This window comes from Acomys minous, assembly GCF_964271855.1.
Source record: "Acomys minous genome assembly, chromosome: 2".
In the NCBI taxonomy this organism is placed as follows: Eukaryota; Metazoa; Chordata; class Mammalia; order Rodentia; family Muridae; genus Acomys; species Acomys minous.
In genome coordinates, this window is record NC_140484.1 from 132,158,980 (window position 1) to 132,183,639 (window position 24,660).

General features: G+C 43.7%; 1 protein-coding gene across 1 annotated transcript in view; it reads right to left on the minus strand.

The window, feature by feature from the left end:
- Positions 1-1,192: 1,192 nt before the first annotated feature.
- RNF169 (ring finger protein 169) overlaps positions 1,193-24,660 on the minus strand; it is a 60,772-nt gene continuing 37,304 nt past the window's right edge. The window contains exons 3-6 of the mRNA XM_084773990.1: positions 23,510-23,656; positions 18,441-18,559; positions 7,016-7,115; positions 1,193-6,263 (exon numbers count right to left, since the gene is read on the minus strand). Of these exons, the coding sequence (XP_084630116.1) occupies positions 5,085-6,263; positions 7,016-7,115; positions 18,441-18,559; positions 23,510-23,656 (1,545 nt within the window). The 3' untranslated portion in view covers positions 1,193-5,084. The remainder of the gene's footprint in view (positions 6,264-7,015; positions 7,116-18,440; positions 18,560-23,509; positions 23,657-24,660) is intronic.

The following is a 24,660-nucleotide window of genomic DNA, read 5'->3' on the forward strand; positions in this document are numbered from 1 at the left end:
CCCCCTCCCCCCCCCCCCCCCCCCCGTATAAGTTCAGTCCACAGCGGAGCCGCAGCTGTCTGGAGACTAATCAGAAATAGACTGTTTGCTTTCATGTGTCTGCTTTACTGCATTTTCAACTTGGGCCTTGCCTGGAACAGGCACACACACATTGAAGAATGCACTTTGGTACTGTGTTCATCACACTTGATCCCACATCATTTGTGGTAAAAGCCCTGACAGTCCTTGTCCCAAGTCCTCTGTCAAAAGGCTCTTTATGCATCAAGGGGGCACAGACAGCAGTGGCAGTCCACCAGGATCCAGGGCCCCTTCTCCAATTCTAATGTAAACAGTTGAATAAGTCACAACTACCAGACCACAAGGAGCTGTAGCTGGTAGCCTAAAGCCAACAGCCATTTTCTATTTCTAGGTGGGAAGGTTCTGCTCTTGGCTCTGAGGACAACTATATTCGTACATACAGGAGTAAACAGTCTACCAGGTGAAAAAAAATCATTAGCTGGCATTTCAGCTAGTTATTTCAATCTTGCACAGTGTTTGTTTTCTTGCTTTGCTGGAGGCTTAGGGATGCTCATGTCTGATGCAAACTGGGATCTGCCAGGCTGCACTTGGTGGCTTGGCGTGGAGAGCCATGTGCCAGCCAGGGAGAACCTGACTGCTGCTGCAGGCATCTGGAGCCAGGTGGAAGCTGCTCCTGGCCCAGCTTGGCATCTGAAGACTGAATTGGCTGTGCCTCACACGCAGAGGTAAGGAGGGAGTAGGAGCAAGCCTGGCCTTAGCATGGCCTTATTTAACCCCTTCTGGACTAGACACCAGAAGAGGGAGGGCGCTTGCTCAGGGTCTAAGGTCAGCTCTCACATGGTTTAAGTCCCCACATTCCTGGCAACAACCTTAGGAGAAGAAATACTGGCAATAAACAGCCATCTGCTCATGCAGGCTTGGCACTTTTTTCTTCCATCTAGTTTGACTGCACTGGTAACCTCCGTGTGCCTCAAAGTCTCCTCTTCAAAACAATCTTTAGAATGTTACAATGGATAACCATCTGGGAAAGGTGCATTTCTGGGTCATCTTCCAGCAGCCTCATTCTCAACATTTGCTCCTCACACTCTATTGGGTCATAAGGATTTACCCTAGCTCCATTCACCCTAAAAGCTAAATCTACAGACTGATGAGGGAAGGGCTGGCTAAGAAAGGGTTAAGGCCTTATAGAGTTTGATTTCAAAAGAAACAACCAAGGTTGTAATTAAAATAACTACTCCAAACAAAATTCCACTCATTACTTACCTAACACTATGGGGGTTTCCCTATTAATTTTCCCTATTATGGGCATATTTCAGGAATATAGGCACATCTTAACTGAATAAAACAAACAGAAAAAAAACCATTTAAAAATCCTCTTGACACTTGGATGTCCCCTTCGTTCACAAATTGTGTAACTCTGACAATTATTTGGACCCTAGAGAATTACAGTGGGAACCAGAACAGTGGCTCTTCATTTACAGGCAGGGGCTGGGGCTAGCCCTGATTGAACACCCCATGCTGATGAGCCAGCCTCCACCCTCTCCTAATGGCTCTCCGTTTCAATGACAAGCTAGGAAGAAAGCCCAAGTCACTGCTGGTTCTGGTGAGAGGTCAGCTTGGATGCATTAGGAGGTCACTCAAGGACAGGCTTCTTCAGCCCTATTGGTGATCTGGACCTGTCTCGTTTCTTGAGACTTGAGCTTTTAAGCAGCTTCTGAACAGGGGCAACAGTTCAATAATCACTGCAGGAGAAAATCTATTCTTCCTTGGCAAAATTACTTAGGAAATGGAAGAAGCCGAGCTAATCAAACTCATAAATACTGACAAGGTATGAAAACTATTGTGGGTGACCTGCTGGGTGTGATCTCTGAACAGGACCACTGAAGATACTGTCATAGATGGCACGTCCTTTCAAGAACACTAATGCATTCTCCAGCCAAATGCATGTCCACACACACTGCACTGGACAAGTCCCTCAGTGATTGGGGGGGGGGGGAGTGATGGGGGGGGTAAGGGGGGGAATGGCCACTGAACAAACACAGCTTTCAGTCTTTCAGTCGTCAATTTCTCATTGTAGTCAGTGGCCAGTGTATAATCAGACAATAATTAATTAAATAGTTGTAATTTCTGAGGGGCATTTTAACTTAAAAACAAAAAAAAGACATTTATGGCCAGTACTTCCTCCATACAAAGAATGGTTTTTTAAATAAATGAAGTCAGTTAGGAAAAGATTCCTAGACAAGCCTCAAGCAGACTTAGCTTTTCTAAGTGGCAGAGGCCAGGTGCTAGCTGAGAAATCCCTGACTTGATACCAATCCATTAGGCCCAGATGGCTTCCTCCAACAGGTACAAGCAGCCACGCGAGAATGTCACCCTCTTTGCAGAAGGGCTACCAAGCCCTTTTGAGGGATGACATATCTCTTAGATTTCCCATCAGAAAGACTCACTCTCCTGTTCCTCATAACTTCCTCTTTAATAAGAAAAAAACATCAACACTGCCTATACACAAGGAACACAGGAGAATGGGGGCACCGTGCACCGTGACTAGGACTGCAGTGCCTTATGGAAAAGTGTTTACTGTGTGAAGTATCTTCCACTCCAGCTCGCTTATCCTCCCAAACACTCTCTTTCCCTTGTCTGTTTACTCTTAGGAGCTCCACACTGAGACAGGAGTGCTCAGGTTTCAGTGACTTGAGTCTGAGAGCATCTTGCATGCAGATACTTAAGCAGTTGTCCTTCAAAGCCAAGCGGACTCGAGAGTGAGCCAGTCCTCCTAAGCACAGACTGTCTGGCCTCTACTTCAAGGGCCACTGCTCAGCAGGAAGGATGGGAAGAACACTGTCTACAGCAGTCAGGGTCTCACTGAGGGGTGCACAGGGCAGCCACCGTCCAGCCCAGGATCTGCAATACTCGCTTAGCAGTGACACTGCACCTGAAGCCACACTTGCTGCCACCACTATGCACACTCTTAACATCAAGGTAGTCACTAGGGGCAGGGGGTTATTTAAAATATATATATCTTTCATCTATTAAAATATTTTATCTTTTTACCAAAACCAAAAATTAATTCCAACTGAAAGTATTTTTCTAATGATTAGTGACATATAAAAGGGTGGCCAGTGGAAAAATAAGTGCTTTTGATACTACTCAGCAATACTAGCCTTCCAATAATTACTAGTATCATAAAAGAAATAAATGAAGTAGCAGAAATGTCAACGTTTCTCCAGTGGAATGTCCTGGTGTCTGCAGACCAGGGCTGCTCTCCTGCTTGGGGCACTAACATGCAGTCCAGCAGCCCTCAAAGCCTTCAGTTGTTAGGACGAGAAGTAAAAGTGATGTGAGTAAAATCAGACTATTGCATGCTTTTAAAACATATGCCTACACTTCACACAGGCCCCGCCAGAGCAACCTCTGAAGTCATCTATCTTGGTGATGGCCACACACACCCAGCGTCCCCAGAAACAGTCGACCGCGAGCTGCAGACAGTCGCTGTCTGCTTCAGGGGACACTCTGCTTGGGACTCCGCAGCCTCCTTCCCATCTGCAGAAGCCTCAACCAGCTCTGGCTGATTTGAAACCTAAAGCTCTCTCTCCTAGAAACCGAGAAGACTGACATCTGCCATGAGGACACAGCACTACAGGTAATCTCCTCAGCCACTGAGCAGTGGGTCTGTAGCTCCAGCTACTTCTAGACTTTGTTTCAGAAACATTCTCATCAAAGGCAACTTCACTGGCGAACTAACACAGTGTCCTGCTGGGACCTTTCAAGGGGACAACAAAGGATGGGTATAAAAGCTCTGGAAGGTTGGTTAAAATGCCAGTCACATAACTATCATAACAGCTCGTGCACAGGGAAGGCCAGCCCACCTGAGAGCCCCTAAAATCATAGCATAATCCATATTCTCAATGAGCCCAGAAGGGCAGAAGCACCATGCACCACCAGGGATGCAAAAGACACATGGTGTCAGCTGCTAAGAAAAATAAACCCCAAAGGTCCATGGGACTGAATTTACCAGCTGCATCCAGCTAGATACCTTGTTTCCACAGTACGGAGTCTCAGCTTTGTCTCTGCCTGACTTTGGGAAAAGTTTTTCATGATTTTTAGATCAAAAACTATAGATAGCCATTGCCACATGGAAAGTAGTAAGAAAACCTCATAGTTCATCTCACAGGCTGGGACTCATTGGAAAACAGGAGCCTGTGACAGCCTAGGTGAGATCACTGTAGTCCTATGCTTTACCTCCCATCAATGTTAATTGTTTCTACGTGGGCTTTGCACTGTCACGCTCAGTGCCTAGCCAGTCTCCCTAGGTAGCCCTGGCATGCCCTGGGATTGGACTTCCTTTGGGCACCCTATGATTGTGGAGAATGCATGGGACTTGTGGCCAGGAGACCCTGGTCAGGGTGGGCTACGGCAGCTACGGGAACCTGGATGTCTGTACTGTGGCTTCATCGTCTAGCTGACGACACAAGTTAGGTCTCAGGAAGACCAGGTGTTAATCACACAGCATCAATCAAATGTCAAATTGACTTCTGTAGAAGCAAAGTTCTTAGCTCACCTGATTTGGGTATATGACGTTACTATGGCAAAGGAGAGGGAAAGACGAACAGGACTGTCTACTTATCTTGCCTCGTCCAAAGCACAGCACAGCGTGTCTCTGAGAAGAACCCATATTTCTCTGCAAGGCTAAGCGAAAACACAGCTCTGTTGTAAGCAGCCAGGGGTTCTGTGGGTAACAAGGTACCCCCTCCTCTCCCTACCATTTCTAACGCTGGCCATCATGTTTATGAGTGAAGCCACTCCCAATCTCATTCCAAGTGGGTGCTGCCAGATTTGGGCCCAGAGGCCTTTAGAGTAGGCTCACTGAGGGGGTGAGGTCCTAGACAACCAAAGATTCAGACATTGGCTTCTGAATCCCAAGGCCCTGAAGCCTCTCAGAACCATATTAGACAGTGTTTTGCCATTGAAAGAAACTCAAAGGGAGAACATTCAGCTAGCTCTTTTGGATAAATGATTGAGGCCAAGGACCTCTGCAAAGCAGGTAACATTACACTGTACAGTAAGTGCTACTTGGCCCCGGCCAGGCTGCTGGACCGCAGGAGATACTGCTCCACATGTCCTTTTCGCCTGCTCATAGTCCGCCTCTCACTGTCGAATGTGTGCTGTGACTGCAGAGCCAGCTGCGGGTCCTCTTCCTCCTGTTGCGATTTCTGCCCCACCCCTCTCAGCCCTGGGTCTCTGGAGGCCTGGCCCTCACCACCACTGGGTGGTCGCAGTTTCTTAACACCATTTTGTTCCAAGTGCTTGGTCTTACAGCGTCTTTTCCGGCCCCTACGCAGGGAAGAAACTGGCTCCTCTCCTAGGCTGTTGACCAGAATACCATTAGCCAGATCAAAATGACTGTGTGTCTTTGGCTGTTTCTTTGTTTTGAGGGCCCCGCCCAACACATCATTTTGGGGTAGAACTGAATTAACTGCGGAGGGCTTCATGACTGTGCTTATGCAAGTTTTGACTACTGTGGCATCTATGGTGGACTTTGACTCTTCAAACTGTTCCCCTTCCAAAGAAGGCCCACTGGCTACTCCTCTGTGCTCTGAGGCACAGGTTTCCAGTGAGACCTCATGGCTCCTTTTCCTAATACAGTCCTGCTCTGCTTTTGTCTGGTTAACAGAGGGGAAATAGTCAAGGGCAGTGGAGGTGGGCCCAGCACACTCTGAGAGCAGCTGGGCCCTGGACAGCCTTGTGCTTAAAGCCAGAGGCGGCCTCTCCTTGCTGGAATGGATAGCTTCAGAGCCTGGCAGCTCTTCCCCTGCTTCAGGGGCCAGGGAGGTGAGAGTGGCTTTGGAAAAGGTCTTCTTGATTTGCCGCTCCTGGAAGACCTGCTCCCACTTCTTGAGGACCCGAGGGCTGGCCTCGTAGGAGGTCTGCTTCTGCAGGCTTCTGCTCAGGTTGCGGGGTGTAGACTTGATGATGAGAGGGCTGAGCACTCGGCCATCGGGGAGTCTCTTGGGAGGGGTGCACGGTGAGCAGACGATGGGCTTGAAGTGGTTAAGCTCTTCGGAGATGCTGTCGTTGCTTTCTGGGCTGATAGAGCGCTCCGGCCTATGCAAAGAGGCCAAGGACGAGAGGGAGCTGAAGGGCAGGCGCCTTTCTATGGTCAGGTCAGGGGCCGAGAGGCAGCGGCTGTTCTGAGTGGACAAGAGGACACCAATAGTGGGGGCGGAGCCTGGAGTTACAGTTGGGACCTGAAAGAAATACAGAAGATTATGTGTGTATGTGTGTGTTTTCTTTTTTTAATATTTTAAAACTTGTATATGTGGGTATGTATGTACATGTATGTACAGGGGTCCAAAGATGCCAGAAGAGGGTGTTGGATCCCCTGGAGCTAACATGGGAAGCAAGTGTTCGTTGTGGGTCTAGTTCTCTGCAAGAACAAGCACTCTTGATTGCTGAGCATCCCTCTAGCTCTCTCACACATGTATCTTTTTTCTATAAGTCCTTAGATGGTGGGAAGATAGGGGAAAAGGTAAAGGAAGGGTAATGTGTGCTTGAAAAATGGGGCATCCCCAGCCCAAGACACATGCACATACTTGACAGACTTAGCAACATCAAAATCTGAAGATGGGTCTCACCTAGACCTCTCCCTCCCCCAGAGACAGGGTCTCTCTGTGCAGCCTTGGCTGTCCTGGACTGACTTTGTAGACCAGGCTGGCCTTGAACTCATAGTAATCTGCCTGCCTCTGCCTCCCGAGTGCTGGGATTAAAGGGGTGTACCACCATGCCCGACTCACCTAGACCTTTTAAAAAGGTCTCTATAATGGCTTTATATCCCCATCTGTCTACTATTTTGAACCTTCTTTCATATCTATATGTAAAATCTCTACATAACTAATATAATCTGCCTGGGATTGATGCTGCCCTGTGCAGGGGAAGCTATGTCTGTGTTGAGGAGGAGATGAGAAGTGAAGCGCCCCAGCAGGCAGAGGCTGAGGTGTACCTTGGCTCTGCTGGCTGGAGCTGTTCTGAGCCTGCTCCTCACTCTGTCCTGAACTGTGTCACTGCAGCTTTGGCTCCTCTGCACCTTGGTGTTTAGCTTCCTAAAAAAGAATAGATAGTTACAATTAGTTCATACACGAGTTTAGGAAAAGATGACGCTCTCTTCTACCATTCTAAGCCATTCACCAAGAAAGACAATTCCCTTAGGTACGTATAACATATGACGTGATACGATATGATATATGACATGACATGACATGACATGACATGATATGACATGACATGATATATGACATGATATATGACACGATATGACATGACATGACATGACATATGATATGACATGACATGACATGACATATGACATGACATGACATGATATATGATATGACATGACATGACATGATATATGATATGACATGACATGACATGACATGACATATAGAATGGAATGGAATGGAATAGAATAAACAGGTTAATTTATCAACTAAATAACAGAGAGAAAGAGGATGCTTGCTTCAGGCTTGTTTCCAGACCCTGCCTTGGTGAAACAGAGAGGACGCTATCAGCCAGGCTTCGGAGAATGGGGTGCTTTACTGCCTCAGTAGGGTGTACAGCACGCAGGCCCCTCACAAACAAACTCTGTTCTTCCTGTTAGACCCAAACCTCTTCTCAATCAGTCTAAGTCAGCCATGAAACAAAAATGGAAGCACTTAGGAAAATGCCATGTGTTTTCATTTAGGAAGTCAAATTTAGGCGTAATCTCTATTACATTTGAGTTTCCAAAGACCTAAGTCCCAATGAGTTAAGAGTCTTCCAGTGCCGGGCGTGGTGGCGCATGCCTTCAATCCCAGCACTCGGGAGGCAGAGGCAGGTGGATCCCTGTGAATTTGGGGCCAGCCTGGTCTACAAAGTGAGTCTAGGACAGCCAGGGATACACAGAGAAACCCTGTCTTGGAAAAAAAAAAGTCTTCCAGCACACATGATGTTTATCTTATGTACTGTAACTCTACAACTTCTGTTTTATTTATTTTATGTGGGTGGGTGGTTTGCTTGCATGTACATCTGTGTAACATGTGCATAGCTGGAATACCATGGAGGCCAAAAGAAGGTGCTGGATCCCTAGACTGGAGTTACAAATGTTTGTGAGCTGCTATGTGCATGCCAGGAGTCAAACCTGTGTCCTCTGGAGGAGCAGCCAGTGGTCCTAACCACTGAGCCAGCTCCAGCTCCTGTATCATGACTTATAGAGCACACTCCACAGCACCTGTACTGCGTGATGAGGTCCACTATGCTGCTACAGTGTGATAAATGAAGTAACACAGCAGTCCTTATAGAGCTAGATTTACAAGTGGTTTTTTCCCCTCTCAGTTTTATAGTTTAGGTTGTTATATTTTTGTCTTTAATTCATCCTGAACTAAAATTTGCATGTGGTAAGACATGCTATACCAGTGTCAGACAGACTCTACCATAGAACTGCAAGCACACAGCAGGAAGTCACCTACACCACACTACAACTAACTTTTTATTCAACTCCGCTTGGCACATGTTTCACCAAGCATTTATCACATACTCAGTACAAATGCAAGACAGTCAAGCTCTTTAGGCAGTGGGGCAGACAATAAAACAGGTATGCCATAAGAGGCATTAAAAACATAACTGAGAAGGAGTAAGAAAAGCCTTTCTATAGCATGTTCATTTTGCTGGATGAATAAGTATCTGCAATAAATCAAGACAGACACATCTATATAGATGACTCCAAACAGAAACTATTTCCTCAGTTGACCCTATTTAGCTTTTTAATGGAATGCATCATATGAATTCTTTTGTAAAAAAAAAAAAAAAAGATCAATACCAGAATTGGTTCAGAGAAAAGAAGGAAGGAAGGGAGAGAGCGAGGGAGGGAGGAAGGGAGGGAGGGAGGGACACCCCAGTATTCTCTGTACCCTGCATTGCCAAAGAAAGTCTGTCTACCAGTCAGACTTCTTCTTTTCCAGCACCTTGAGAGGCATCTCCCATCCTAGATCTCACAGCTACATGGTGTTAGTAGGAGAAAATGATGCTGTTTAACACATATTTGCACTTTAACAAGAAAATTCAACACTTAAGGAAAGCTTCCCACAATTCTGGAGCAAGCAACTGTCACTCCAAGAAGACAGTTCCTTAGAAGCAAGTTGGATTGATAATTTACTTAGAAAAATAGTAAAGTTCATTTGTATTCCTAGAAGGCACACAAACTGCCAATGTGTAAGCTCCTCTAAAATGCCTTGTAAACAATGTGCACTTTGACAGGATTTGGAGCGGGAAGAGGTAGCGTTATTATTTCAAATACATGACTTTTGGTGAGGCAAACAGACAACGAGAGGAAAAGATTTTTCTGATCAGTTCAAGAAAGAAGACCGTGGCAAGTTTCAGAAGAGCAGCTCTCTGGAGTGCGGAGTCTGATGCCACTGGAGGAGGCCACGCTGAAGCTGCACTGAGCCCTGAGACGCGGATTCTGTACTGAGGAGTTAACAACTCAGCCTTAACAACCAGGCCATGAATCCATCTTGTCAGGGGCAACGGCCAAGGTGGCAGTTGACTAGTCTAGTTTCAGGTCCACATTACAGACACACAAATGACAACTGCTAGTAGCTGAGAAAAACATTTCACACCGCTCCCTTCAACTCTATCTTGGTGAAGGAGAAGACTGAGGGAGCAAACTCACATTGTGGTCATGAAGCATTCCATGACGACACCTAGAGAAGTCTCTGACCGTCAAAGCACTCTTGATAAACGTTAGCATCACTGAAACGTTCTGTAGTTTCATGTGGAAAGCACACTTAGAGCAGCACTCTATGCAAAGCACTAGAGACAGTTGGTATAAGACAGCTCTCACCACTGAGGGCACCACTGAGGGGGGTTACTGCACATCTAACCTCAGTCTGTTCTCAGACTTGCATCTCTCATATCGCTGCCAGCACCAGGGAAAGAGGCAGTTTTTCTTCCCAATGAATGACTTTGACACTTGCTGAGAATCACCTGATCACAAATGTGCAGATCATTTCTGGACTCTCAATTCTAATTCCATTGTTCTAGATCTGTCCCCTAACCCAGCATCACACTATTTTTACTACCAACCTTTCTCTGGGCAGTTTTAGCTATTTGGGATTCTGATATCCCACAGGAGAATTTTAGCTCAATGTCCATTTCTATAAGGGAATCCACTGGAACTTTTAGCATGTATCATAGTAAATTTTTAAAACTATTTTTTAAAAGCCATTCAGGGATTACTGACGTATCAGTATTAAGTCTACAAATTCATAAACAAGACACCAATCCACTTATTTAAATTCTTTTAACATCACATTTTGGGTTTTTCAGTATTAAAATTTTATGCTAGCCAGTGTAGTGGTGCATGCCTGTAATCCTAGCACTCAGAGAAGCAGAGGCAGGTGGATCGCTGTGAGTTCAACGCCAGGCTGGTCTACAGAGCAAGTCCAGGACAGCCAATGCTACACAGAGAAACCCTGTCTCAGAAAAAAAAATGCTTCTGTGGTTAACTTTCTTTTCTTTTTTGTTTTTGTTGTTTTTGAGACAGGGTTTCTCTGTGTAGCCTTGGCTGTCCTGGACTCACTTTGTAGGCCAGGCTGGTCTCAAACTCACAGCGATCTGTCTGTCTCTGCCTAGGGAGAGTGCTAGAGGTGTGTGCTACCTACTGCACATGCTTAACTTTATTTCTAATTCTTCTTCTTCTTCTTCTTCTTTTTTTTAATCCTAGTAAAATGCGATAAAAATGTGATTGGGGTTTTTCATTGCACTTTTAAAACTGTTCACTGCTAGTACATGCAATGAAACTGATTTTGGTGTAAAAGACAATAGAGGAGAAAACTGACTCCTGAAACTTGCCCTCTGACCTCCACGGAACACATAATAAGTAGATGTAAAATAAAATAAGAAAAACTCTTAATGAAGACTAGAGATGATATTAGTAAGTGTAAGAATATAAAGCAACCATTATTTTTTAAGTTATGTCATGTTGTTAGACCATGGTAACCATCTGAACTCTGCCCAAAACCTAACCACTTAACCATCCAGACAACAGGAAAATGCAGCCCAACGTGGAGCTCTTAGCAATAGAAAAGATACACATCAACTAGACAGTTTACCCACGTGAGCTTCTGGAATCACAGTTTCAGTTTGAACTTGGTGGGGAAATAGGAATGAGGAGTAAAAGGAAATATTGATCTTAGAAATAATTTAACTTTTCAGATATTTAACATTTTTAAATTTTAACTTTGTTACATTCCTACTTATGTTTCAAATTCTATACCCAGAAATGATCTTTGATTAACTTATTATTCTAGTTATCTGAAAGAATCACAACCTTATCAAACGACTAATGCCCTCTTTACTTTGTTTCTTTTATGAAAGTTAGTTAACCTGTGACAATTTCCACAGCCAGAATCCATTAATGTGCTTCCTCCATGGCTGCTGCTCAGCTCACACCACTTCCCAGCCTACACGCTTCTGTGCTTAAGAAACACAAGCTTACAAAGCAGGTGAGAGGGACAGATGGCAGCTTTAATTGATTAAAATATAATTATAAAAAGTCTAAATTTGTTATGTAAGAACTCTCTTTAGGAAAAGAATTTTCAGAGAAAACCTTTTCATTTGTTGTTACTTAGCAGAAAAAAATATATTTAAAAATCTCCCCAAACTATAAACAATGCTAGTGTCTTTAAGTGGTGAAATATAAACAGCACTAATGTTGTCATTTTAACTGTCTTTATGTGTAATTAGATGGTTGTACAACTATCATCAAGCTAGTTACACAGCACTGTCAGCATTACAATCTGTAAATTGCTTTCCTAAAATCTGAGAAGAGTTTGGAACTGAAACACAGCAGTTCTGACCCAAGGAAATGACACATTCTAATAGGACTCGGTCAGCATTCTTGTCATCACCTAAGGCTCCCACTGTGCTGGAAGATCACTTCCTGAAAAGATAACCCTATTAATTAAGTCACTTTTGTCTATAGTTAATTGTTTGAGTTTGTATTTGTCCTGACAGTGCTGGAGAGCAATCCCAGGGCCCCTTGCTTACAAGGCAAGTTCTCTTACACTAAGCCACATCCCTAATTAAGACATCTCTTAAATAAAAATAGGTTTAAGGATATATTTATTCAGTGCCATTATCATTTACACTGACAATCAAAAGCATACATGGGAAAGAGTCAACTGCTTTAAACCTCCCTTTGGAATGTTCTAGAGTAACTTTCCACAGAACAGTTAAAATGGCTGCACACAGTCACGTGGTCATCGATCTTCCAGCCCATACATGAACACTGTGTAAAGCAGCTAGGCCTTGCTGCCACCAGGCTGCGCTGAGCTCACAAACTCTTAGAACCTGCACATCCCTGTCACTTCTCCAGCTCCCTTCTCTGCTTAGCTGATGTCTGGCAGTAACCAACACCTTCCCACCTAGCCTGTGATCCTAGAACTTGGGAGACTGGGGAGGGAGGATTGAGAGTGAGGCTAGCCTGGGTGACAGAGCTAAGAAATAAAGCCCAAACAAATGAAAACTTGCTGTCAATGTTATAGCTACTGCCACTGCAAGAAGCACCACAGCCAACTGGTCTCAGGGTTTGGCAAAGGACTAGCCTCCGCTACCACAGGGGGCAGAGTGTAACCCTCCATGGCTCCAAAACCTCAAGACTGATCATAATGCCAAACTACTGTTCCTTCCACTACCTCACGTCTGTCTCTATCATTACCAAATCCCTTGAAGGCATCCCTGCGGCCACAATATCCTTCACCATAAATGCCACCACAGATGCTGTAACCGCTGATGTTTCCTCTACAACTAAAGTTGCCACCATCTCCAAACTCACCTCCATGTCCACCAACGAAGTGCTCAGGACTACTTCAGTGCCTATGCTAGATGAACCGTGAGCCATGCCTTACTTCAACAGGGCGCGCCTCACTTCACAGCTGTGAGAGATTTCTGGACAGTCAGATATATCCATATAGTCATGGCTGTCAACGGATACATATGGAAAGCTCCTCTTCTGGATCCTACCTCAGTAAGTCATGGTTTTCATCACTTTAAACTTCCCATGCTGTTCCCAACAATCTCTTAGATCATGTTTGTGACAGCTTGAATAAGAATGGCCCCCATAAGCGCATCTATTTGACTCCTTAGTCATCAGGGAGTGGCATTATTTATAAAGGATTAAGAGGGGTGGCCTTGTTGAATTGAAGTGTGTCACTGGAGGTGGGCTTTGAGGTTTCAAAAACCCACTCCAGGCCCACTCTCTCTCTCCTCTCTCCTCCCCTCCACTCCCCCCTTCTTCTTCTTCTTCTTCTTCTTCTCTCTCCCTCCCTCCCCTCTCTCTCCCTCCCTCCCCCTGCTCTCAGCTACTACTTCAGCACCTGCCTGTATGCCATCATGCTCCCTGCCTCTGAAATAAGGCTCCAATTAAGTGTTTTATTTTACAGACAATCCCATCAGCCACAAACCCTGCCTTACTTGTAGAGCCATTGCAACCCAGATGTGAGCTTCAAAATAACAGTTTTATTGTCCCCTCCATAGATGTTGTTGGCTAAGAGTAAGGTAAAGAATCTTCTGCTGCATAATAAAAGGTTTTATGCATTCTACCTTGTTCCACTTTCTGCTCATTCAAGCAGACAAAGCCCTACATCATGTATACACCTATTCCAAAATCTTTTGTAGTTACTTCTGTATCATTAAACAGCTTAGGCTAACATGGTGGTATGTACCTGTACTCCCAGCACTCGGGAGGATAAAGCAGAAGGATGATTAGTCAAGTCAGTACAGCCTACATAAGAAGACCCAATCTCAACAAAACAAAACAAAAACAAACAAACAAACAAAACGGTTAAACAAAAACCTGGCTATGGCTTACTGCCCCCACCCCTACCCCAGAATCCAATTAAGAATCCAACTGGTCTACTTTTTAAGCAAACATTTGCATGATAAGCTTCATAATTCCTATTAACTCACTTGTTAGAGGTAAGCATAACATATAAAATAGAACAGAGTTGAGTTTTCACAGTGTTTTCTGCCTATACATTAAAGAATAAATTGTTAGCTAGAACAATTGTTCAGGGGTAGAACATTTACCTGATATAAGCAAAGCCCTGGTTTCGAGCTCTAGCACTGCACAAAGGGGCAGAGGATATTAAGCTAGGATCCACAGACTTCAAAGGATTTTTTTACCGAGCTCCGAGAGGCATGCTAGGGACCACTGAGCTATAGCTACAACCTAAGCTCTGAACATTTAAAAGAGCCGCTAAAGTTATACCAAAAGTTAAATGTAGTGTTCTCTTCTAAGGAGACAAGATAAATCTTTATGAAGATGCTTGGAGAGGTCCATAAACCCTAAGAACTTTTTATTTCCAGGAAATAAAATTTATTCCAAAGATGCCGTGGTATAAATTCTCTCGATTCAAAGGTACCTCATGAATGGCTATGGCCACATTTCTAAGAATTCCATGAAATACAATAAACTATATATTTCAAAATCTGAAGTTCCTCAAATGGTTAACACATGTGCATGTACACAAAAGAGCCACTGTTTAAAGTCTCCAAGTGATTTATATCTAAAAGCTAATGGCACACACCCACAAACACTTTAGCCAAAGTACATCGATTATTCCATGTTGGCATACAATATTTATAAGATACTGGCACTTTTTAATGGGATGTGCCAAATAATCCACCAGGGACAATGATACAGTAACAAAACATTGTGCCTTGATTTTTAGTACAGCAAATGGCTTTTTCTAAGAACTGGCACAAGATCTTCACTATGCCCATAATATCTTAATTTGGGTCTAAAAGATAAAGAGATACAGATTAAAACAGAATTTATTCTGTGAAACCAAAGTTGACTTTTTAATCTCTATGCATAAATACATGTATGTTCCTTTACCGTGCCACCTGCTATTCCTGGAGAGATGGCTCAGCAGTGAAGAGCATTGTTGCTTTTCCAGAGGACCCAGGTTCAATTCCCAGCACCCACATGGCAGCTCACAGCTGTCTGTAACTTCAGTTCCAGAGGGTCTGGCACTCTCACAGAAGCAAAAAACATCAATGCACACAAAAATAAATTAATCTTTTTAAAAAATGTTATATTTTATAGGAGTTGCCTCGTCATGATGTCTTTCACAGCAATAGACCAGTGACTGTGACAATGCTTCTCAAGCATCTTCCTTAATGCTCCTGATAGAAATCTTCCACAGTGAAGTGGATACCCCACTATCCTGACAGCACCCTCTGTAGACCCACTCATCCATCTACCCTGTGAGGCCTTACCCACAGACCTTGAAGAACGTAGCATTTTGCAATCTCATTACTACCTGTCCATGAATGCCCCGTTGCCCACATGGCTCCCTGGACTCTCCTGCAGCTGCTTACATTCTGGAAGAGACTTTGACTTGGACATGACAACTATGTCTAGAGGAATTTTACCCAGCAACATGGCTGCTCTGGCAAGGGATTGCATCCAAAGACCTTCTAGGTCTCTGGATCCAGCTAAAATGCAGACACTCTGGACTACAATTTTATATGGTTAGAATACAGACACACCCTTTACACACACTTTTAATCCCAAACAATGAAGGAAAGGTTAGCTTATAGAAGGAAGCAGCCATGTTTGAAAGTGATGTCTACTTGAGGGATAGACAAAATGACGAATCAGAGAAAGATCTGATGACAGGATGAGTTAGAGATAGGATACACCCAACTCTCAGGAGAACAGGACAGGAAAGAGAGGCTTCTTAAGAGTAGTGCAGGGAGAGAGAAGAGAGTTTGTTGTTGTTGTTGTTGTTTGTTTGTTTGTTTAAACCAAGAATCTTTTTTACTGGGACAGTTTTATAAGATAAGATGCAGAGAGAACAAGTTAGACACAGGTGAAAACAGAACGAGCCAGAGAATGAGAAAGAGCCAGAAGATTAAAACATATTTCCAGAATTAGTTTGAGGCCAGGCAGAGCAATTCAGTCAGAAGCCAAGAGAAGCCAGTTTGAATCAGTCAGCTTGGAGAGGAGTCTGGGCTAGAACTTAGCTGAACCAGTCAACAGGAGTTCAGAAAGAGGTAAAAAGGCTTAGGAACAGCTCTCATCTCACACCTTCATCTGAGGCCAGTATCATACAACCTGGGTCTTGGGGCTCTTACAATTATTCAAGTTAGGTGAAGTTCAATTGTTAGTTTAGTTCTCAAGACAGTTAATTGGATTATATTTGCTTATGGCCACCCCACAAAGAAGCATCATTGAAATTTGTCTTCCATAGCTCTAAGTGCTCTGTTTATTTCCTGAGATGAATTACTGTGCTAGACAGTTAGTTTAGTTGATAGAATCAGTACCCAGTAAATGGGTAAGCCCGTGACAAAGGCACTGTGTGTGGGTCAGAAGCACAGATGTCCTTTCAGCACGACAAATCAGAGTAACTGTCACTTCCGATTGTGTATGTGGATTGTGCAGACCCGATCACAGTTATATCTTGATGGTTATAAAACAGGAAGAAAATAAAATCTCTTTTTCTAATAAAGCCAGAAATCATAATAAATACACACTGAAACACTGCCTTATAAAATGTATGGTTAATCTTGTAATGTGAAATAACTTTTAAAAATAAACTGTTACTATGCCAAAGGGCTCTTGCCCCAGTTAGAGTCCATTCAAATGGGTGAAGTGCTGATTACCAATTGTAGCTCTATCCTTATACTGGTGTAACCCATTCCCCTGAAAGAGGCCTGCAGGTTAATACACCATTACATTAAGGCCTTAAAAAGTTATCCTCTTGGACATGAGTGCACAACCACAGGGGAGTGTGCTGGTGGAACAGCTCTGCCATATCTAATCCTAGTCTATCCCGGCCATGATGGGACCAATTAACACTAGCACACTGGTCCTCAACCTTCCTAATGCTGCGACCCTTTAATACAGTTCCTCATGGTGCCCCCCAACCATGAAAGTACTGTCATTGCTACTTCATAATAGTAATTTTGCTGCTGTTATGAATCATAATGTAGATGATATGCAGGATATCTGATATGTGATCCTGTGACAGTCATTTGACCCCAAAGGGGCTGTGACCCACAGGTTGAGAAACTCTGGTTTAGGACAAATTATACAAGCAAATAAATATCCAAGGAAGGGCCCTGAAGAAGTTACTGCTACTCCAGGGAAGACTGGAGAACGGAGGCTTTTACTCTTAGATATTTACAACAGGAGACCTCAGACTGCTCCAGAAGAACATGCACAAAGGCTTCCAGAACAGACACTGGCACCAGGAACCACCCAAGACAGCCTCTGACAAAGTCATTAAACTCTTAACACCTTCAGGAAAAGAGAGTCCATGTGTGCTAGGGAGGCAAAAGACAGCTGCTACATAGTGCTGGCAAGAACGGGAAAATGAACCTCGCACTAAGGATGAATAATGCAAGCTTTAAGCAAAAAAGACAAATGGAGCACAGCATGGAGTAGCCACTTCCAAAATGTCTCAAACACATGACTGATTCACTTCCTTCCTGCCTGCCCTTCAGCATTCCTTCAGAGTCAAGCAATCATCCAACCCTGCTCTCTTTTCTGCCTAAAGGATCTAGAAATTCCTTGACCAGGGTTTTTTGTTTTGTTTTGGTTTTTTTGGGTTTTTTGATTTTTCGAGACAGAGTTTCTCTGTGTAGCCTTGACTTGCTCTGTAGACCAGGCTGGCCTCAAATTCAGAGATCTGGCAGCCTCTGCCTCCTGCGTGCTGGGATTAAAGGCGTGCACTACCATACCTGGCTGTGACCAGGGTTTTTGAAGCCTCCCAAAACCCATGTTAGATCTAGGCAATGAAAAGAAACCCAGCCAGGCGTCATCCTTTTGAATAGTTTAAAGTCCAGACAGAAAGCTATAGATACTGTCAAACCAAAGAAGATTCATTGTTTCCCTATAGGAGAAAGGGTCACACTGTGCAGCTCAGAAATTAGCATTATGCTACCTAGAGGATGTCAGAAATGGGTAAATATGACTTTTCTGTGAACATTTAGGAGATGGGCTGAGAAGAATGACTGTGACCTTAGAGGCCCCTTGCTAGGAAGGTGGAGAAAGGTGGGTTCGCTGGGCCCACTAGGGAGTCACCTAGCCCACTAAGCACACTTCAGGCCAATCAGAGGCCCTATTTCAAAGAGCAAGTTGGATGGCTCCCAAGCAACACCACTTGAGGTTAACCTTGGCTTGCAAGCGAGTGTGCGCGCATGGAGCGGACACACACACACACACAGAGGCATGTATGCAAGCACACTCAGGTGAGCCCTTCTTTGTAACCCACTTTTGAAATTTCAATTTCCACCTCTTTTCACCCCTTCTACTCACCCAAAACCCCTTCATCATCCCCCAAATGAAAGAACTTTGAATTCAGTCATCAGTCTCTTACCCTGCCAGAAAAGCTAAGGAGTAGGAGCTGTTCTTGGAGACAAACGCTGAGCGATGCGCCTGTATCATCTGACCCCGAGAAGGTTCTTCATTCTCTGAATCCGAGAGGCGTGCAGGACACTGGCAAGGAGACAAGTGAGGTAAGACCGTCCATTAGGGTTTGCATGGGATGTAGCATAGCTGTCGCTTCAAAGTTCAGTCTCCCTAAGTCACTTTTGAGTTCCAGTTTGATTCCAAATGCTTTCTGAAAATACTAATTGTAAATGTGGCTTTAACTGAAAATATCCAAAATCAAATTAACCCATTATCAAATTGCATATGATATTTTCTACCAACTCTGAGAGAGAGACCTCAACCCAGGTAAATAATGGTGGCCTCTATGTATTCTGGTGTCTCTTTTCATAACCAGTTTGGTACCAACTCATAGACAACCCCATCTCACTCTCAGTGTCATGGCTCTGTTTCTGCTTCCTCTAACTAGACTGCACTACTGTAAAGATCCCGAAAGCTGACCAAGTACTAAATAAGCTAACATGGAAGTCCTCAAAAAACAGACTGTTTATGAATTTAAATAGTATTAAGAAAGAAGCGTAGTTTTATACTATTTGTCAAATTCTTTTTAACTGATGAAAACTAAGTTGCATTATTACAAATAAATATCTGCATGGACAAAGACTACGCACGTCTCCATGCTTCTGTGCCTAACCTAAAACAGCAGTTAAGAAATATTGACCTCCCGTCTTTCCTTCCACCTTGGATATAAACAGGCCTAAGGCACTATGGGTCCTAGAAACAGTACAGAGCCTGGGTGAATGAGACGCCCGCGGTGACACCTGACAAAAAGAGCAGGCTACTGGTGGGGCGGGCAGCTCTCACACAACACAGGAAGGAGCTCATCTGCACCCTACTTTCTAGAGGACAACTGAGCAATAAACATTAAAACAGCTTCAAAGCACACTTCCTTTCTCCTGGCCCTCTAATTTTAGTAATTTATCACAGCAGCATTTAAGACAGCAAGATATCTACAGGAGATTAAAATAATCAAATATATTGTATTGGGGACAACTGAAGAAAGATACACATTTTTTATTTATATGTAAAGGCACAATTTATAATTAACCAAAAAAATTAAAAAGGATTATAAAGCAGTACTATGCAAGGCAAGGTTTCTGAATAAAAAGAACATGCAGTGCATGCACAAGTGTGTATGTGCATGCATGTGTGTACACTGCATGTAGAAAATAGGTCTGGTTAGGATAATCACCAAAACGCTTGTAGGGTTTACTTCTAGGTTATAGGATAATTACTCTTTCACCTCTGATTTAATATCCTCAATATAACTGTTAGCTAGACTGTTCTGTTTTCCAACAACTCACACCATTACTGGAATAATGGCACCATAAGAAAACAACAAATTAAAGATTACGCCCATTTTCTTTCCATTATAAAAAATAACAGATCATAATCTCTCCTTCTAGAATATGTTCTTTCTGACTTTCATAATTTCATGACCATGCATCAAAAACTTGTGATGGGCAAGACACTGTGGGAGGTTTTTATTTAGGTCAGACACATGTCAACAAGCAATCTCAAAGAGAAACAAACATAAACATCTATAATGCAAGTATAAAGTCATGTAAGTCACAAAGTACTAAGGGTGGAATGAGGAAAGGAGGGCAAATGAAGTGAGGATCGCAGTTTTAAACTGGACTTAGAGTGGCAAACAGCTACCTTTCCAGCAGCAAGCTGTTGGGAATGCACCTGAGAAAGGAAGGCAGCGCACATATGCTGGCAGCAAACGGTTCTACTCCTGAAAGACGTGGAACACAGTCAAGGAGGAAATAACTAGCTTGAATCACGCTTGAGGAAGGACCTGGATGCTGGTGAGGAGTCCTCCCTCAGTGTGGAGGCCGCGAGGTGTGGAGGCAGGAAGGGCACGGCTCCACCCATCGTGATGCCTGCACCCTGAATATCACCCTCCCCTGCCTGGCTTCCCGCTGAGGCCGCTTCAGGTTCTCTTGGGTCCCAATTTTAATATAATAAAACCATTTGCTAAGACCAAGCCCTTGCTTTTCCCTGTCACTGAGACTGAACCCAGAGCTCTGTACCTGCTAGTCAAGGGCTCCTCCCCTCCACTGTCCAGTCCTTTGTGTTAAATAGTCTCACTGGGTTGCCCAAGCTGGACTTGAACTCACTCTGAGGCCCCATCAGACCATGAAGTTGCAATCTTCTGACTTCAGTCTCTCTAGCTGAGAGAACAAGCCAGTATCAGTCCAAAACTACTTTTTTCTTTTCTTTTCTTTTTTTTTGGGGGGGGGGTGGTTGCTTTTAAAGACAGGGCTTCTCTGTGTAGCCCTGGCTGGCTTAAAGCTAGCTCAGGAGACCAGGCTGGCCTTGAACTCAGAGATCCACCTGTGTCTGCTTCCCAGGTGCTAGGATTAAAGGCACGTGCCACCATGCCTGTCTAAAAACTATTAAAGCCATTTAAAACTCTGAGAAAAATTAAAAGGAAATAGGGAGAGTAGAAAAGTGCAGAATCATAAAAATTCAGAAAAAGTTAGATGTTACTCACTGTGCTTTTCATTGACAAGTTATGAACCTGGCTGTTACCAATAAGGGGATCTGAGCGTCTATTTTCTCTTTCCTTCAAATAAGTCAACAGCACTGTTGCAGCTGCTTCCTATTTCAAAGACAGCAGTGCCAAAAGCAAAGCATCTACCATGCCTCCCAGCCTTGGCCCACAGCCAGTCCCTGGGGGATCTGGTCTCTTGGCTTCTTCCATTGAAGGACCGCCTCTATCAAGATTTGGGGGCTCTGGGCTGTGTGCCTGAGGACATTAAGACTGAAAAAGAGGCAAAGCTGCACCCTTCAGAGACTACAGCCCACAACCGAGGCTGCAGTCAAACCATTCCTATTGCCTCCTAAGCTAATGTGTATCCTTACTAGCAGCAGTCTTTTGCCTTTCAAGATTTGTGGGGTGCACAGAATTGAGATCACACAGCATTTTATGCTTGCTAAATGGAATCTTTTACAGGATTGAAAATTTATAAAATTCAAGTGTCTTTGTTTTATTTGTACTGTTTTAAGAAAGAGCCTTGCTGGGCATGGTGGTGCATGCTTTTAATCCCAGCACTCGGGAGGCAGAGGCAGGTGGATTGCTGTGAGTTTGAGGCCAGCCTGGTCTACAAAGTGAGTCCAGGACAGCCAGGGCTACACAGAAAAATCCTGTCAGAAGAAGAAGAAGAAAGAAGAAAGAAGAAGAAGGAGGAGGAAGAGGAGGAAGAAGAAAGAAGGAAAAAAAAGGAGGAGGAGGAGAAAGAGGAGGAGCCCTGTTACACATAGTCCAGGAAGACCTAGAACTCAGTACAGAGCCCAGGTTAGCCTTACTGCAACCCCCCTGCCTCAGGCTCCCAAGTGCTGCTATTACAGAAGTGTGCTACCATGACGTTTATTAAAAGTGTTTACTTTAAATCAATAATTAATGATGATTAATACTATAATCATACATCATCGCATATGGCAGTCAACAAATACACTGACTAAGACAGCTTTAAACATTCTGTTTCTGAGGCTCAGGGAAAAAGAAAAGCCTTTATGGAAACTAAGCCAGAGGGCTGGAGAGCTGGCTCAGTGGTTAAGAGCTCTTCCAAGGTCCTGAGTTCTAGTCCCAGCAACCACATGGTGGCTCATAATCATCTACAGTGAGATCTGGTGACCTCTTCTGGTGTGTAGATGCACATGCAAGCAGAACACTGTATACATAATAATAAATAATCTTTAAAAAAAGAAAGAAACTAAGCCAGAAACAGAAAGAAACCTGGCCAGAATGCATGGTTAGATACAATGCTGATTATGCAGAATTTTTTCCCATTCATTCTCTCTCTGTGTGTGTACACACACACACACACACACACACACACACACACACACACACACACACACACACTTACTTTATTTTATGAATATTTGGCCTGCATATCCTCCATGTGTACCTGGTCCCCATGTAAAAGGGGATGCCCCAGAAAAGGATATGAGATCCCTTGGAACTGGAGTTATGGGAGGCTGTAAGCAGCATGTGGGTGATGGGTATCAAACCAAGATCCTCTGCAAGAACAGCCATCTCCCCAGCTCTCTTCTCTTCCTACTCTCTTATGTTGCCTATCTTCATATTATGTTAAGGCTTCATGAGCTCTAATCCATTAAAAATACCCTGAAATGTTAACAAGACTACATAAAAATCCTTAAATACATGACTCAAAATATATACAACATCAGGGAGGCAGGTGGATCTCTGTGAATTCAAGGTCAGTCTGGTCTACAAAGGGAGTCCAGGGCAGCCAACGCTACACAAAGAAACCCTAAACCAAAAATATTACATGTTCAAACTGTTATGAGTAAAACTGATATTAAACTGTTATTTTCTATATGAATATAATTATATTTTCAAAAAATACCTTCTTGGTCCAGTGAGATGGGTTGGTGGATGATGGTACCTGACCATCTGAGTTCAATCCCCAGGACCCACAGTTTGTCTTTTGACCATCATATGTGTGTTAGCATACGTATGTACTCACATATGCGAATAAGTAATAAAACATAAGTGATGAAAAGCATTCAGGCAAGATTTGGCGCAATCATATGGCTAATTAGTTAAGCTCAGACTTCAGGGACATACTTTATATCTAAGCATTGTTCTGCTTAAGGGATTATAGAGGAGAAAGGAAAGTGAAATCCAAGCTTTAAAAAAAATCTAATTGATGATATTAAGATGTATACAGTTTAATGTCAAAACCCAGCATACACATTGACCTGATGGGATCAATACAAATCTTATCACATGGGGCACACTATCCCAGCTTGTTCTCGTTCGGCTTTCTTCTGTTCCTTTAATCTTCCTACAGAGTCCACATTAGAAAGTACTTCCTCCTAGCTGGGCGGAAAGCACTTCACACTCAGGCTGCACACTCAGCATCTCTGCTATCACAGTCTGCCAACACAGAGCTCTCAGGCTCATGTCTTTGGCTCAACTGCTAGCCCGAGGCAGACGCCCACCCACAGTGACCCACTAACCTGCTCCAGGCTTGCTTTCAGCACTACTGGCTCATCTCTCTTTTTCTGTTCATCCGTTTTCCTCTTCCCCGTTTCTGAATCCTCTTGCAGTAGCTTGTGGATCTGATCTTCACAAGTTTTTTCTTCTTGTAACTTCTCTTCTCTCAGCTGAAAAATACACACCACACAAAGACAGTAGAGTTTTAGAAAATTCTAGACTTAAGACCTTCTTTACTCTACAGACAAGCTCAAGTCTCCAGGGGACTCTCTCATTAGACATGGCCACCCTGACTTTTAAGTAAATCTGCTTTTACTTGGCTCTATCTCAGTGGCTCTCAACCCTTTAATACAGTTCCTCATGTTGTAGTGATCCCTAACCATAAAATCATTTCATTGCTACTTCATAGCTATATTTTTTCTACTGTTATGAATCATAATGTAATGTCTGATATGCAGGACATCTGATATGTTACCTCTGTGAGATAGTTGGGACACACAGACTGGGAACAACTTCTCTAGCTAAACACATACTCCATAGCATAAAACTGAGCTGTAGTCTTTTTGTTTGTTTGTTTAAAGATTTTTTAAATTTATGTATTATGCAGAGTGTTCTGCCTGCACGTACACGTGCAGGCCAGAAGAGGGCACCAGGTCTCATTATAGATGGTTGTGAGTCATCGTGTGGTTGCTGGGAATTGAACTCAGGACTTCTGGAAGAGCAGCCAGTGCTCCTAACCTCTGAGCTATCTCTCCAGCCCTGAACTGTATTCTTAAGCAACATGAAACCATAAAAGCTAGCTGTATAGATATTTATTCACATACCAAAAACAAAACAAAACAAAATACCCTTAAGCCTAAAATGTTTACCCTGTAAGTTACATCTAATTGTACTGGGTCAGGAGGAAAGGCAGAAGCCATGAGAGCACAGGAGGAGCTGGCTGGGTCTACTGGCAGCAACAGTGCCTTCGCCCAATTCCAACAGCCTCCTTTTATGTTCCTATCCCACAGGCACAGGGTGAGCCAACACAGACACAAGACCTGCAGGGAAATCTAAGGTACAGTATATGCGTCTCCTTGGGAAAGGGAGTGGTGCATTGTGCGACTGGCAGAGGACTTTTCATAGACACCTGGATGATCTTAGGCAAGTGGTTCATCGTTTACGTGGCTCCGAA